Source organism: Chenopodium album, chromosome 18 (assembly GCF_948465745.1).
Source record: "Chenopodium album chromosome 18, dcCheAlbu1.1, whole genome shotgun sequence".
NCBI lineage: Eukaryota > Viridiplantae > Streptophyta > Magnoliopsida > Caryophyllales > Amaranthaceae > Chenopodium > Chenopodium album.
Genome location: NC_137851.1, coordinates 4,273,467 through 4,290,621, shown reverse-complemented (window position 1 = coordinate 4,290,621; position 17,155 = coordinate 4,273,467). Strand labels below are relative to the sequence as shown.

Below are 17,155 nucleotides of genomic sequence, written 5' to 3'. Positions count from 1 at the left end.
TTTAATTTGTCACAAATTTACGATCTATGACTTATCCCATCTTTTTAATCATTCAATCCTATTGTGGGCATGTAGTCCGGTGAGATTGAGGATCTACGAGATAAAGGGATGGTCCCCCAAGTGATGGAGATTCGATTCCTCATCCCCCATTCATGAGATAGGATGGGAGCCCTCCCCCGTATCTTACCATTTAAAATTAAAAAATTGTAGTCGGAAGGGATTGCATTTTAAGGCAATTGAAGGCGACAGCTTTGGCTTTTCAGGGAAAACCAAGTTTTGTTTGATAAGGATGGCATTATTGAGATCAACCTCACAGATACAAAACTATTGGTTCATAGGCATTGGACGGATTACGGATATGAGAGATTATTAGTGGAGAGGATATTTTGTAAGCTCATTTAGATTAATTGAATATCCGAATAATAATAAAAGTCTGTTGTATTGCAGTTTTTCCAGCAAGAATACAAGAAACATCTTCTGAGATGAGAAAAAAGGGATGAATATACAGGGTTATTTCTGTACTCTTTACAATAATCCAACAACGCAGCTAAGGTGTAATCTGTTTTCCAAGCCTCGCAAGTGATGTCCTAACAGCATACACCTGCCAGCAATGAAGATGCCACTTAGAATCAAACCAAATAATTGTTAACACAACACAATCTACCAAAAGATGACCATTAGTCTATTACGTATGTGATAAACTACAGCTACCTAAATTTAGTAGTGCAAACAGTGAAATAGATGAAGCGTAAGGGAAAATAATGCTAGAAACTTAATAGCTTGATGTCATGTAGTATTGCAGATGACTCTAGAGTCTTGACTAATTGCAAGCAACAAAGTAAGAGATTACTCACCAGAACAAAAGTTTTGCAAGCGAATCCCTGGAAGTGGTGATCATTTCAAAACCTTCACTGTCACCAACTTGGTGGTTCTTTATGCTTGCTATGGTCGGAGTCTCAATGGATTTGGATATGGGGCTATCTTTGAAAAATCTATGTATAGTATTTTGAACTAATTCATGGATTACTTCCTTCACCTCTACTGAATTAGGCTGTGAGAGTTCAGACACCTGTATATGCCAAATATGATGTCAACACTTGCACATGAACATTTAAGATGACAACAAAGACAATAACATTAAGATCAAAATCTTCTAACACTCACCATAGATGACTCCAAGGACCTGAGGTACTCCAGCAGATTATTATTGTTACCCTTACTTGATTCCATTTGCACAGAATCTTGCCTCTGTGCGTCTAGTTCCTGAAATGAGAGAAGTTACAAGTTTAGAATAAACACTGGTATCTCACAACATACACATCAAAATTCACATACATTTCTGCAATAAAACCTTGCATCCATAAATGTTGCCTCAACAGCAGGACAGCATATGAACAATGAGCTCAAGACAACATGGAGTTGGGCTGTAGAACAAAAATGTAGGGTAGTTCTCACAGTAATCCAGTGAAAAACATATTTTTGTAGTCTTCTAAATGGTTCTAGTTAATGTCCAGACGCTTAGCATATACAGAGTATACTTCAGTCCACCTACTCCCATGATTTTATGAGTTTACCCAAAAAATTTCCACTGTGAATTAGATACTAGGCCCATCCAATCAGAGAAATGATAGCCACGGGGAAGAAGCTCCAAATATATGAATAAGACCTTATTCGGCAGCATCATACCACACCTTCCTCATTCAACTGCCTATAACTTTATAAGAAGCAATTGGGAATTTGATAATATATGAAATGGCCGGACTAAAACAGCAGAACTATGATTTAATTACATTTTTTAAGAAATAAGATGTTGAAGATGGCAGCGTGTAATTTTTGGATAAATTCAAGAGCCCATGGAGAAAGTATTATCAAAGTCACAAGGTTTCCCTTAGAATCCACACATAAAAGACAATCTTAAGCTTTGGGACGAGCTAGGAAATTGAAGAGAAGTTAACAAAACAGGCAAGTTCAATCCCAGGAATTCCGTATTATATAAACATGGCACAGGAATAAACAACAATAATACCACTAAACAATTCCAAGTGGACAGATTCTCACCTTTTGTGCAGAGCTTAACTCTGTTTCCAACTGTTGGATGTATCTCAAAGCTTCAGGAGATAAATCATTTAAGCTATGAGAAGTAAGCTGCTCAAAATTATTGATGCCTAAATCATTACATGCATTTGCACCTTTACTCTCCCGTTCCTCACGGTCCAATCCATACGCCTCAATCCCCTCCTCAAATTTACGTGATTCCGAACTATCCATAGACAGCTCAAAATTTCTCATCAATGATATGCGATATTCTGCATTCCACAGCGTATACCTATCACGATTAAAAATAACAAGAGTTTAAACATTTAGCTACCTCGAATATAATTTACTAAAAAGATATATCTATGAAGTTGCCTTTCCTACCAATATCTTAAAGTTTGAAACCAAGCAATATAAGAATTTGAATCTTCATCACTATCTAAATAACAAAGGGACCAGACAAAACCTACAAATATTCAATCTACAATTACTAATCCGCCTATAGCAAGCAGAATTCACAGATAACTCGTTTACAAACTTACATTCCTTATCGAAACTGAAAGTCTCCAAATTCATATACCTTACTGAAGGGGTGTTTGGGAGTTTTTTTTTTTTTTTTTTTTGGGGGGGGGGGGGGGGGGGGGGGGGGGGGGGGGGGTGGTTAAGATGGGTCTAGACCTGAAACTGCATTCTTCTTAAAGTGATAAGCTCCGTAAAAGGCAGCATTCTCTATCAAAATGTACTGATTTCGGATTTCATCATCACATACAGAAGTCACTGAAAATTCTATTTGAAATAAACCTTCCAACTGAAATCTTTCAATTCAAAGCTCAAACAATCCGAAATGTATTACTTTCCATAATCTAACAATCAAAATAGCTCAAATTCACCTTTGAAAAGTGGCATCTCTATCCAATTGCACCAATTCCACAATCAAAAACAGAATTCAACTGAAAATTTCTCTCTAAAATTGCACTCCCTATCAACCTCTGACAATCCGAAATTCCCCAATTCTACAACCAAAAAACACAATTAACCCAAATTCATTGCAGAACTCTAATAATTCACCAAACCAAAACATTCAATCAACAATTCAACAATCAAAAACACAATTCATCCAAAATTCACCGCAAAATTAACAAACTACATTAAAAAAATCCAAAAAAAAAAATACTGATCAAATAATTGAGCAAGAGACAATACAGTACCCAGTTATGATGGAAGAAGCGAGAAGATGATGAAGAGGAACCTTCGAAACCCTAACAGAAACAGAAAACTGATCGGAAGGCAAAAGTCCAAGCATAGTAGAAATTGTCTGTTTCATAGAATCCTTAGCAGATTCAGAAACACCTTTGGAAATATCGGAAGTATCCAGAGGTTCGATGCGCTTCAACATGGTAGCAATAACAGCGAACTCTCTAGAAAATTCCGATTTCCTCGTATCGGAAAGTCCGCCGCCGCCGACGCCGGAGATAAGACATCCGATGATGCGATTCCGGCGATAAGAAAGAGTGGTTGGTGGAGAGAGAAAATGGCGAGAAGATGAAGAAGAGAGAAAAGGAAGATGGTTTTGGAGTTGGTGAGAGAGTTGAAAGGGTTTGAGAGAGAGAAATAAGGCTATGCCAGTTGTTGACGCCATTGATGAAGCTTTTGAAGCTTTCTCTCTCCTCGTTTGTTGTTTCTCTCTCCTCGTATGTGAAATGTGGAATTCTCGAGGGGTTATTTCGTGTGGCTCTCTGCGCTTTGATCGGGGCGATTATCGGCGATATTTTTTGGCTTTTGGTTTCTGTTAAATTAATGTGATTTAATTAATTATTTATAATTAGTGTGGATTATAAATAGTCGTATATTTTGTTTGTTTTTGAATGAATTTCAGGTGAGCAAATGGCCAACAGTTCTCCGATTTGGAGTCGGCAGATTACAAAGACTGAGCACTTGTAATACTTGTAATTTTGTGAAACTTAACATCATACCTCTTCAGTCTAAGAGTCTTGAGAGAGTCCAAGGTCTCAAGTCATGATGCGCATCATTATCCCGATTACATATTTTGTTCTTTTAAGAGTTTGTACCTTTGAGCTTAATTTCAATTCTGTTTAGTTCATTTCAATTCAGCTTCAATCAGTTCACTTCAATTCAATTCCTAATTTCCTTCTCTCGTAAACAATTCATTTCAACTCAGTTCATTTCAGTTCAATTTAGCCTCAATCAGTTCAGTTCAGTTATTTTCAGTAAATCGGAACATGCCCTAAATCTAGATAGGGTTAACTACCCTTGAACTCGCATATTTTTTTGAGTATATTGTTATGAATCATGCTAATGAACATCTTAAATAACATTTAAAATTGTATTAATTTGAAAACATATGTCAAAATTACTAGACAATCGATGTAATAAATAATTATTATAACTACTTTTAGTCATTTTATCTGACGTCCATATGGTGTTCGTTAGCTTTGGCCTATTGTTATACTTTGTGTTAGCAAAAGTTGCATTTGCATCATCATACATCGAATGAGATATTTTTAATTTTTAAAGATAATACTACCTCCGTTTCATATTTTTTGCAACTTTTGAACATTTTACATATCACAAATTACCTCAAAGTTGCAAAAAATATAAAACGAAGGTAGTATATACTTTGTATATGTTTCTTCTATGAGACATGGTTCACATCACAATCTTATGTATAGTATCTTTTTAAGGTTAAATTATGAATCTTTAATTGATACAAAAATTTGGTTGTTTTCTAATTAATCATCAAGTAAGCCAAAAAAAACCCAATGTTTTTGGTCATGGCGTCAACATATTGCAAGACTACCTGTAAAAAAAATAGATAAATAAATAAACATATTGCATAACTAAGCATTTGTAACACTTGAAACTATAAAGTTTGCAAGTAATTAAGCATTATGACTATGATCCCTTCTTATACTTTCGAAATTTCAGAAGTCCATATAAATAACATCATATTTCAATAGCACTTTTTAGGTGATTATGTTCTCTTTTTATACTTTCGAATTTGAGGAGTCCACATAAATAACATCATGATTTCAATAGTAGTTTTTAGGTGACTATAATCCCTTCTTATACTTTTAAATTTGAGGAGTCCACATAAATAACATCATAATTTCAATAGCAGATTTTAGATGGTGTGTGTACTTTGAGCTTATACAATTATTTATTTATTTTTTTTTATTTTTTTTTAAGAAGGTAAGAAGAAATAAATATTAGGAAGTCCTCCCCCACGAGGAAAATTCCTAATGTATTAGAAGAAAGAATAGAAAACAAACTAGAGTTATTACAAACATTAATATCCATACTACTACACACTAAATGGCCAACATTAGCTATCCAATCCGCTGCACAATTTGCATCTTGGTAGATGTGATGGATACTCCAATTGCGAAACCGAGAAAGAAGAGAACGAGTGTCTTCAATAATATGTTCAATCTGCCAAGTTACTGCCCAAATTCATTTTATTGAGTTGATGACTAATAGATTATCACCTTCAATTTCAATGTCTTGAATGCCACATTGAAGAGCTAGTTGGACTCCTTTATAAAGAGTCGTAGCTTCCACTATAAATAATTTGGCGTTGTCGAGGTTGAACGTAGATGCCTTGATGAGTGCTTCGCTGCTATCTCTGATGATAACACCTGCTGCTGCTGAGTTGTTACGAAGTGAACCGTCGAAGTTGAGCTTGAAGAAGTTGTTAGGAGGCGTCTTCCATGATATAATAATGGATGATGGGGATTGAGTATAAGATGAATGATTATGGGATCTCGAAATGGGAAATCCCATGGAGGAAAAGGTATCTATGAGACTTATTTGATGCCCACTCATTGAACACAAATTGTGTTCGATGGTAAATCTTAAGGATATCAAAGGTCTCATTACGGAAGATAATAGCATTTCGCTTTTTCCAAATACTCCAAATGAGGAAAATGAATTTGCTTATGGTATGTTTGGATATATTGATTTCATTTCAAATTCTGGATTTGAGTCAATGTTGTTGTTTGGTAAACTGCAAGAATTTGGATTTGTATTTGCTTCAATTCCAAGACCATTAAACATGCCTCAATTTAATAGAATTTCAAATGCTTTGTGAAACCCTGTCATTTACAATTCACTTCCTTAGATTGACGAATATCGATGGGCATGTATCCTCGTCTTTTCCAAAATGAACAAGTGGTCAACATTTATGCAATTTGCTTGTCTACATTTTTGCAATCTTCTCTTTTTTAGTTGCTTTCTCTCTCCTCTGTTAGTAACAGAGCTTCATTTACATGCATTTTTTCAATTTCTTTTCCATAATTTTTATAAATTATAAAGTCAACATCGTACGTAAAATTCCTGAATTTCAATTTCTAGTGTTTCCCAAACACATAAAATAGAATTTTAATTTCAGAATTTGGAATTCAAGAATTGAAATTTAGAAATAGAAATGAAATAAAGATAACCAAACACAACCTTAAAGTATTTGGGTGTTGTCTTAAGGAGCGACAGAGGGTATGAAGCTAGGTTTTTTTTTTCTTTCTTTTTCTCTCTCTAGAGGAGCTTTTGCATCTCATGTTTCAGAATATTAACCCGGGCTAATATTTATACAAAATATGGTTGCGCAAAGGTAACATATGTACCACAAAACATGCACTACTGCAAATCTACTATACATCATTAGTCATTAGTGATCCAAGGAACCGACCACCACATATTGCCACCACCACCAAGAATAATTGAGTTAACCAATCAATTTTGTCCCTTTAATTCTTCACTCATGCTTTATAAACTCTCCCTCATATTATCACCCTTTATCCCTCTCCATTCACATATGACGTAAAGCTTCGAACCACAATTCGCAACCACCATCACCAAATCATAATCCTTTACATCCATCGACATAACTAACATAAGTGTCACATCCCAACAATCTCATGTTTTTCCCTTTATTGCAACGAAATTAATTTTCATAAACTGGTCGATATACACATTACTTAAATCAAATCATGAAGTCATGCATTTTCCCCCCAAAAACACACACACATATATATATGATTAATTACATCAATAAATTATATTTGGTGTAAAAAACAAAAATATTTGAAAAATAATATATATATAAAAAATCGAGTTAAGTATAATACAAAGACCTTATTTTTACAATTTTTCACCTTCAAGGACCTCCCACTTTTTTTTCACCTTTAAGGACCTGGAGTTAACATTCCGGCAACTTAACTCACCTGAGCTCCGAACGAAATGTTAATACCTTCATTATGAAATCTTAAGTCCTTCAAAGCATTTAATATTAAAATAATAATAATAGTAAATAAATAAATTAGTGCATTACCAAAAAACGAGGAATAGGGGATGACTTTCCCATGGATGATGGAAATGTATAATTTCTCTCGTGAGTAAGAACAAGATGCAAATAACCGAGGAACAAGAAGATTTACATAAACTCACATTATTCATTTTGTACTCAAGGATACAAAGGTACGAGCCTATAGAAGAGATCCTGTCTAGTAAGGTCGTAACTCACATTATTCATCTTATCACAATAATTCTCAAAATATACCCACAAATCAAATTTTTGGGAATAAAATCAATCTAAATTTGGGGGAAAAAAAATAGATAGTGGATTGAAAGTTAATAGAGAAATATAACATCCTTGTCCATGGAAAATACGTCAAAAACAATGAAATCGAAAAAAAATTAATCTACAACCTGTTGAGTAGCAACCACTGCAACAGTGACGACGATGAAAGAGAATTAGAGGAATAATTGCAACAATAGCATAAATAGGAAATCAGATGTCAATAAGCGGAAAATGAAGAGATAGAATTAGCCAATTATGTTTCGTAAGAAATGGGGATTTGAAGTAGAAGGTGATACACTTATAGGAGTTGAGAATTCAATGAGTAAATTTTGGAGCCATGGTTTTTCTTCAAACAATGGTGAAATAAATAGGGGTGGAAGAATTGAAGATGGGGTATTTTCTTTACAACTTGTACACTTACCCATGCCACCTCAGGCACCTCATTATGATTTATGTTAGCTAAACTCTTGTTTAACTCAACTTGGGGTTAACAAATATAAATCATCATCGGAAACCAAATGTTAAGTCCTTAAAGGTGAAAAAAAAAGTGAGAGATCCTTAAAGGTGAAAAATTATAAAGTGAGGTCCTTGTATTATACTTAACTCAAAAAAAATTCTTCTTTTTTTTTTTTTTTTTTTAATGAAAACTTGTATTTTGTAGACAACATATTGATACCCTGGTAGAGTCGTAGTACTAAGCATTTTCCACTCTATGATGTTGTAACCTACAGAGCACCTGGGTACCTTATCTACTATACATGTCTATATTTTATTTAAATTAACCAAATCAATTTTATATACTTCGTATAAGCTTTTCTCCATCTTTCGTAGTTTGTGCAACTAAATACCAAACAATATGTATTGTGTGATACTTTCTAATGCTAATTGCACAACACATTCAAAAGAGTCTCAATTCTAACTGTGTCAAAATTCACTTATTGTGTCAAAAGAGTCAATCCCATTTCATGAAATATTATCATTGATCTTGAATGTGTTGTGTTGTGTAATTAGCATGAAATGGGATCGACCTTTTTTTTATTTTGTCACAAGAGAAATAAGCCAAAATAAGTAAAATTTGTGTCATTAGAGATTAAGAAAGAAGATAAATTAGTTAAATTGTGTCATATTTATTTGATTTAAGTATTGTAACACCCCCAAATCTCCCTCTACGGAAATAGTAGTATAATACGTATAATTATACCGTAGAGATAGACTTAGGCGTATTACCGCCGCGTGATTACGCAAAGCTACTCAACTTACTAACAAAACAATACTTTGCAGCGGAAACTTCAAAACTCTTCTTTATTAATAATAACTATAGATAGAAACCAATGTTATGAGTACTCAATTTAAATACAAGACCAAAATTCCTAATTTAGTGAAACCAAATCCCGGGACTCCAATGCATCAATTTATTCACTCCACCTGAAATAACACTGCTTACCATAACGGTAAACAGGGCGAATCAAAACAAATAAGAAGTACGGGTTAGCAAATATGCTAAGTACGGTAAGTGCAAGATAATTAAATTCAATTTATTTGCAAACATGTTTTGAAATCAATTCCAATAATTATTCCAATAATTCCAAACTCATGATTCAAAACCAATTCTCAATATTCAAATCCCAATAATCAATAAAACCAATTCCAATTATTTTAAAACCAATTTAACCAATTCAACCAATTCCTCTCCCAAGTGTGCACACTCCCCAAGCTAGTCTCCTTATGTTACAAGGCTATTCTTGAGGAAAGACCCGGTCATACAAAGTCCAAGGTAGGGCTGGCAATCCCTGACCCGACCCGATAACCCGAACGAACCCGACCCGAAGTTACTGAGAGAAACCCGAACCCGACCCGATTCGAACCCGAATGACCCGAATTCGACCTGATTTGACCAAATTTTCATATTTCGTAATATTATTAAGTTTTACACTATTTTTGATTGTTTCTTACCATAACCCGAAATCGACCCGAAATCTGACCTGAACCCGACCCACTGACCCGAATTGCCACCCCTAGTCCAAGGCCTTATCAAAATACCAAATCCGCATAGTGGGATTACTAACATGCTTATAAAGCATAAATAATAAATTTAATTCAATGATTAAATAAATCCTCTTTAAATCCAATAATTCCAACCTTTAATAATCATAATTCAAACTTCCTTTTTTTTTTTATAAATCCAACAAGCTTTCAAAACCAATCCTTTTTAAACATGAATAATAAATTAATTAATCAAAACATGTTATAAAAATCAATACTCCAATTTAATTATTAAAACCAATCTTTTAAACATACTTTTATTTCATAAACCATAATTCAAGTCAATTTAATTCAATCACCATAAAATCATTCAAACATGCTTATTCAAATCGATCACTTTCAAGGTATCTAGCCACCTAACGTACCTTGATCCTTGCTTAGCCAAAAACAATTCAAAAGAACTCTCAAGTAGCTTGATCAAAAACACCCTACAAATAAATATAACCTTAATTAATATAAGGTTAACAAATAATCACAACAATGAAATTAAAAACCTCCAACTATATGTACATGAACCTTTTAAATTAATTTTCATAAACATCATTAAAAATCTAATTTATATAATTAAAACTACTCATAATAATTTTTATAAATCCCCCATAATAATAATAATAATAATAATTGAATAAGAGAAGAGAAAGAGAAAAGATAAGAAACCAAGGAAAAGAGAAGAATTGGATTTTCGTTGGAAAGAATAGGCAGAACTTGCAGAGGCTATAACTCCTTTGACATAACTCCGAATTGGGTGATTCTTGAGCCTAACCTCAAGGGTTTTTCGAGATGAACAATCTTTTGTGAAACAGCAATACCCCAAAAACTGACCAGAAGTGCCCGAAAATTGGCTTCAAAGATAAACGGGATGATTTGTGTAAAAAGAGGAGAAGAAAAGAAGAGAATTGGTATGAAGAATGTGAGAGGTATGGAGGGGTATTCATAGGCTAGCTCATGCAAGAATTATGGTAAGAGAATTTGGGAAGAATTATGGTAAGTAGGGTTTAAGGGATTACTTGGAGAAGTGAGTAAAGATTTAAGGAAAGTTTTGATATTGAAGAGATTGTGTATAATTGAATATGGAAGGTATGATTGTCATGAAAAATATTAAGGAAATTGGAATTACTTGGGGAATAATTAAGAAGAATGAATGGAAAGGAAATATAATGATTGGATACTAAAAAGATGGAGAATTAGATTTAAGGAAAATAGGAGATTTTAAGGAGATAATTAAAAATACAATTTACCAAAAATATTTTTCCCAAAATCTACATGGGATGGCTGAAATTTTTGAGCTTTCCTAAGCTCATATTTTTGGCTCTCCTATTTAGTACTTTAGGAAATTATTTTGCTAGTTTTAAGGAATTAAAATAATTGTGTAAATAATATTTATTGTAATAAATAATTAAATAATAAAATACCAAATATTCACCAAATAATTTAACTAATAAAATCAGATTTTCTCTTAGGAAAATCCGAAATTTATTAGCCAAATAAATGGGATTTTCGGACTTATTAAAATAATAATAAAATATAGCTTTTGCCTTAATTAAAATATCCAAAATATATAAATAATCCGGTTTTTAAAATAGGATAAATGGATAATAAATCTTATCCAAAATAATAATTTGTTTTTAAAATACGTTTGGCGCCAAAATTCAAATATCGTTTTGGCTCCAAGATTTAAATAGTAAGTTAAATTACTAAAATACCCTTTTTAGAAAATAATAATTAATTAATTAATTAGGAAAATACGTATAAAAATACGGGGTATTACAAGTATAATACAAGGACCTCACTTTTCACTTTTTTCACCGTTAAGGACTTCTCACTTTTTTTTTTTCACCTTTAAGGACCTCACTTTACCTTTCAAGCTAAAATTAACCAAGGTTAACCCAAGTATGGTTTACATGTGGGCCCTGAATTCAGCAATAATTAATAACAATCGACGTGGCATAATGAGGTTGCACTTTCTCCTCCCCTGTTCATGGCTTTTATTCCATTGTAGGGGTTGCATGCTTAACAACCCGGTAAACAATCAAAGCATAAATTCGGATAATCTAATCACACCTTCACTTCTTCATCATAATTAAATAAACAAGCATTTGATGATTCCGATCATAAATTTTGCAAATACTACACCGAAGGATACAACAAGCAAGGGCACTCGACAAAGGGAGTAACCCACTACATGCCATTAACAACACCAACAGAGCTCAAACTCACAATATCCTCCTAATTCTTGAGCATTCCGACCAAAAACTACTGGGCATTTTAGCAACATCAGAGCTCTGATTAGAAAAAAATTGATGATGAAATTAAAAGTTTGAATTTGGGGATTTATTAATGTTAGGGTTTATGGGGCAAAATTTTTTGATGAGTTAAAGGAGGAGATAGATAGAGGATGATGATAATCTTTATTTGACAGAGTTTGTTTCCCTTTGGTTGGGTTCCATTGGTGATCGATTGAAAATGCTATCGTTTTCAGATTTATGTGTTCTTTCTTTGATTTCTCGTCATTGTGAGTTAATTTGGTTTGTGTTTTTAGTTTAATTGAAGTGGGTTTGTTTTTAATTGGATTTTTATGCTAATTATTGTTGCTAGTAGTAAAAAATAGTTTATACTTTTGTTGAAATTTGATTACTTTACTTTGATATATTTAGATAAATTAGCTCAAATTTCAGTTTTGTTGGTTGAATCAGTAAGTTTGGTCTTGGGGACATTATTGCTTTTGTTTGGATTAATTTGTGGAAAAGATGTTCAGCGTGTTTTTTGTTCCGACTCGCTTCATCCTCAGCCAAGAGTGATATGAGTTTCTTGATTTTACTTTGTGTTTGTAGGTATTAATTTTTGTTTTTGTTTTATCATGCCATGGAATCTATCTTGCTATCTAATAATTAATAACATCCGTTTGTATTATATGTGAGTTAGTTTGTTTGAATAATTATAGAAATAATCTATTTAATTGTTACTAGGAGGAAAGGACTTACTTTTTGATATAATTAATGCTTGAAGGACTTAACTTATCATAATCAAGGACCTAACATTTTGGCCGGAGCTCAAGTGAGTTAAATAAATTGGCCTGAAATTTAACCTTAGGTCCTTAAAGGTGAAAAAAAAAGTGAGAGGTTCTTAAAGGTGAAAAAAGTGAAAAGTGAGGTACTTGTATTATATTTAACTCTATTTATTTCACTTATTTCTTTTTGACACAATTTTAACTTATTTTAAATATACATCATAATAAGTTAACTTAAGTTCAAATTACATAAATTCATGAAGAAAAAAAAACTAATAAAAGTTTAACTAATAAATTTTAATAATGTTTAATAAGTTAAGATAAGTCTAGACAACTTTAGATAAAATATGATAAATTCAAGTACGTGAAAAACAGATGAATAGAATACGCTTTTGAGGTCACAAATTCGAACCCCGTCAACTACATTTGCTTGGGAGCAGGAGATTTCCTTACTTCCTCCTACTTTTAAGCGTTGACCTGCAGAGTTGAGTTGACTTAGTTTATGAGAGATGTCGATTAGAATCCTTTATCTTATTTTTTTTAAAAAAAAAAAACACTCTACTCGTATAATTTACCAACAATTTAATTATTTAATAAAAAACGTGTGGCTAGGATTGCGTTGCAGTGTTCACAGAGACTCACAAATAATTTAAACATGGTCTGACCAATCACAAACGAATATTCGAAGAAAGCGCCCACATTCAATCAACCAATTATAATTCAGCTTTACTCGTATAAATTATACATTTATTAAAATATATACGAGTATTCCGTATTTTTTTTTTATTTAAATACTCCGTCTTCCCCATTTAGACGCCCCAAAAAGAAAACGTCCTGCCTGTTGTTAATAGTTGACCTCTCCCGTCCTCCGATTTTCTCTCTCTAACCTTTGTTGTTTCTCTCTCTAAATTCAACAATGGGCGGCGGCTTCCGATGGGTCAGACCCGAGGTTCTTTCTCTTCCTTCTCTCTTTCTCTCTCCTATTTTTTCTATATTTTTCTACGATTTTTTTGGTGGAAGATTCAGTATTTTTAGATCTGTGAAAAATTTGCTATTATTAGCATGAAAATCGTATGATTTGGGATGATATTCAATCAGATCTAATGGAGTGAAATAGATTTGATTAGAAAAATATAATTATTTGTAATATTTTTTAATAAAAATTGTGAAACGGGTTTTGTAGGTTTACCCTCTGTTTGCATCGGTTGGTGTAGCCGTCGGAATTTGCGGGTTTCAGCTCATCCGGAATATTTGCGGAAACCCTGAAGTCAGGTACATCTTTCTCTCTAATTCAATTTCTTGATTTTCCTTTTAGATTCTAAATAGAATTATTAATATAAAGCGGGATTCATAATATTATTAGGTTTAATTTATCTAAATTGATTTCATTAGGTTGTTTTGATTTGTAATTAAAATTAAAATTATATATCCCAGTTCATGTATTATTGTGGTAGTTTTGAATCAGGTTTTAAATTAGAGTGAATAAGCAAAAAAGAGGGAATTTGAGTTTGTGTATTGTTGTAAGGTAAAAATATGGTGGTTTATCTCGTACTTGTCGATCAATTGTGCGAAAATTAAGGGGATTATACGCCAAATCGTGTGAAATTGGATTTGTTTCAGGCATGTGTGAATGTTTTGACATGGAAATTTTCAGTTGATTAGGTTGCCCTGCTCTTGAACAGAGCAATGCTAATTTTCTGGTTGAATTTTTCATTCTGTAAGTGATTGTTTGCGTGCTAACTGCTAAGTTTATGATTTATATTGAATTTTTCATTCTGTAAGTGTTTGTTTGCGTGCTAACTGCTAAGTTTATGATTTATAGACCTCATGATGATTCCGATAAACTTTGTTCTTGAGATTTGGTATTGATTCAAATTTTCATAGGTGGTATATGTTGTTGATTTTTCATATGAACCATGCCTTAAATATGTGGGTGAATGGGTGATTAGTTACTTCCTAATTAGCATATCATCAATTCTTCTGTTGTGTCTATGTTTAAAAAATTAGCTTGCGTTCTTAGTTACTGATTTAGTCACAAATTGAGTGGAAAGAGGCGTTGTGAATGTAAGCATGTTGGCTAACATGTCGGGGATAACTCATATTCAGTTTAGAAGTTAGAACTTGTAAGTCCTTCCCCAAGTGGGAGAGTACCTGCAGCTGATGGAATCCCTAGTTGTTTTTATTTGTGTAGTTTATATGAATAACAATAACCTGTACCTGAGATTATTTGATCCTTATCTTCATTTTGGCTCAACCAACATCTTTGACTGAGTTTAAGCTAGGGACAATGTTCCTATTACTTCCTTGCACTTATCATTTTTAAGTTTCATATGCCAACATACACTTTGGCTTCTAGTTGACTAACATTACTCTTTGATCAAGATTCACGAATCACGATAGTTTTGTTAGCAAATACGGAGTAAAATTTATTCTAGATACAATCTAATGATAATTAAGTTGTGAATGAATGATGCACTTGATGAATTAGAGCCCCATTATAGGCCAAATGTAGCCTATTAAAATATGGTGGATTCTCTCTGCTTAGAGTATAATATCCACAAGGAAGCTATTAGAATCACATTTATATTGCTTCCAGCATTTGATAGAAGTCATAGAACTATAGAAGTGGTGTGGCATAAAATAAAGTGAGGGGAGTACCAACTGTGTTTTTCTGTAGTATCCGAGGAATTAAAGTCTAACCCTTAATAAAATATTATGATACTCACTTGGAGTCGAGTAACAGGAAATTGAACTCCATTATGTCTGTATTGCTTCTGTGGGTGCATAATATGGAATTTACTGGGAATAGCTCAAGTTCATAAGCACATGTTTAAATAAGCTACTTAAAAGTGAGCTTTGTTGCTTTACATAGTCTGAGGTTAGCGATCCTAAAAGGGAGGGAGGGAGGGAGGGAAGGGATGAAAAGAGTTTATTCTTTTTCCTATGACTTAGGAAAGATTTGTGTTTTTCATGAGGAAATTATAGTGGAATCCTCCAATTGTGCCTTCTCGATTCCATATTCTTCATTCAATGCAGGTTAATATGAATCCGTACTCTCCCTCAGTCCCTCTCCTCTTTTAATCCATGGTTGGCACTATTCTGCAAAGTAAAGATATGTTCACTATCCAGTTAATTTCTTTTTTATGCTAGTTGCCCTTTTAGTTTCTTTATGTCACAGAAAGAATATCGTGTTCTTGATAATTTACAATGTGTTGCTAAAATTTTCCTTAAATTTTCCAGGGTGACTAAGGAAAACCGAGCTGCTGGAATCCTGGAGAATTTTGCGGAAGGAGAGAAATATGCAGAGCATCCCCTTAGGAAGTTTGTGCGCACCAAGAGCCCTGAAATCATGCCAGGTCTTAACAGTTTCTTCAGCGATCCACAGTGAAGCTCCCTAAGGAATTGCACTGTGTTGGCCCTATGTTATAGTGGATTTTACTGAAGTTGCTTCCTTATTATTCCATTAAAAATGAAATTTATGATGTTATATAATATTTGAACAAAGATGGGATTGTGTTACTTGGTCTACCCTCTATTTTTTTGAAGTCCTTGAGGTATGAAACTGATTTAACCCATTCATGGGAGACCTTGTATTATAAAAAGCCTGTAACACCTTATTGTTAGGCTGCTAATTGAATAATCCTTTCAAGTTTCATTTTTGTTTCCGTTTATTATGAGTTATGCAAGTTCAGAGATGTCCAAGAAATGGAGTTGTGGTTTTGCTATCCTTAGTTTGCATCAACTCGTCGAACCAAGGAAGAATCTCAGTACTGCATGTGCAATGCTTATTACCAGTTATCAGGGTTGTGCAGCACCAGATGCTGGGATAGAACTGATAACAATTCTGCTATTGGATCTGTTGCCATTTGCATGAACACTTGAATATCTACTTTTTAATCAAACAGGACTCACGAGTGTATATTTGTTGATAGTAATCAATATAACCAAGCATCTAATTTCTGCTAAGGGTAGAATGCATTAAGAAATGTTTGCAACAAGATTGTAGTACTCCAAGAAGCATTGAATTTGTTATATACACCCGGGTGTATCGTACCTGTAAGTATTTTGTTCTCATTTTGATGATTGTGTTTTCATTTAATCGTAACCTTGAATTAATTGGGTATACGGTACACCCGCGAGTATATAACAATCTCTCAAAGAAGCAACATGAACCTAATTTAACCAGTTTTTGCATTGCATGAGCATAATACGAATTATTTCCACCCCACTTTACATGATTAACTCAAAAAGAGCACATCCAACCTTTTGTGTCTTTGCTGTATTTTGCACTTACTACCTGACCATAACTCCTTATAGTGATCGATCAAGCATTCAAGCCATTACGACTTTAGGAGTGCTTGATTGCTCTTCTAAGATGCTAAGTTTGTGAGAACCTCAGAGGGGTATGGTCTTAGATCACTTTATAAATCTTGTATCAAATATGCAAATTCTTTCAATTTTTTCGAAAGAAAAACTCA

The 17,155-nt window shown here is 33.3% G+C and overlaps 2 protein-coding genes across 2 annotated transcripts; one reads left to right on the top strand and one right to left on the bottom strand.

Moving 5' to 3' along the window:
- Positions 1-384: 384 nt before the first annotated feature.
- Positions 385-3,835, bottom strand: LOC145591235 (uncharacterized). Its single transcript, XM_081647638.1, has 5 exons — positions 3,243-3,835; positions 2,059-2,326; positions 1,165-1,263; positions 855-1,069; positions 385-601 (listed from the first exon to the last, which is right to left on the bottom strand). Exons 1-5 carry the CDS (start codon positions 3,671-3,673, stop codon positions 526-528), a joined length of 1,089 nt encoding a protein of 362 aa, XP_081503764.1. The 5' UTR covers positions 3,674-3,835; the 3' UTR covers positions 385-525.
- A 9,635-nt stretch (positions 3,836-13,470) lies between these two features.
- LOC145591234 (uncharacterized) lies at positions 13,471-16,332 on the top strand. Its single transcript, XM_081647637.1, has 3 exons — positions 13,471-13,626; positions 13,861-13,949; positions 15,918-16,332. Exons 1-3 carry the CDS (start codon positions 13,594-13,596, stop codon positions 16,063-16,065), a joined length of 270 nt encoding a protein of 89 aa, XP_081503763.1. The 5' UTR covers positions 13,471-13,593; the 3' UTR covers positions 16,066-16,332.
- Positions 16,333-17,155: the final 823 nt, after the last annotated feature.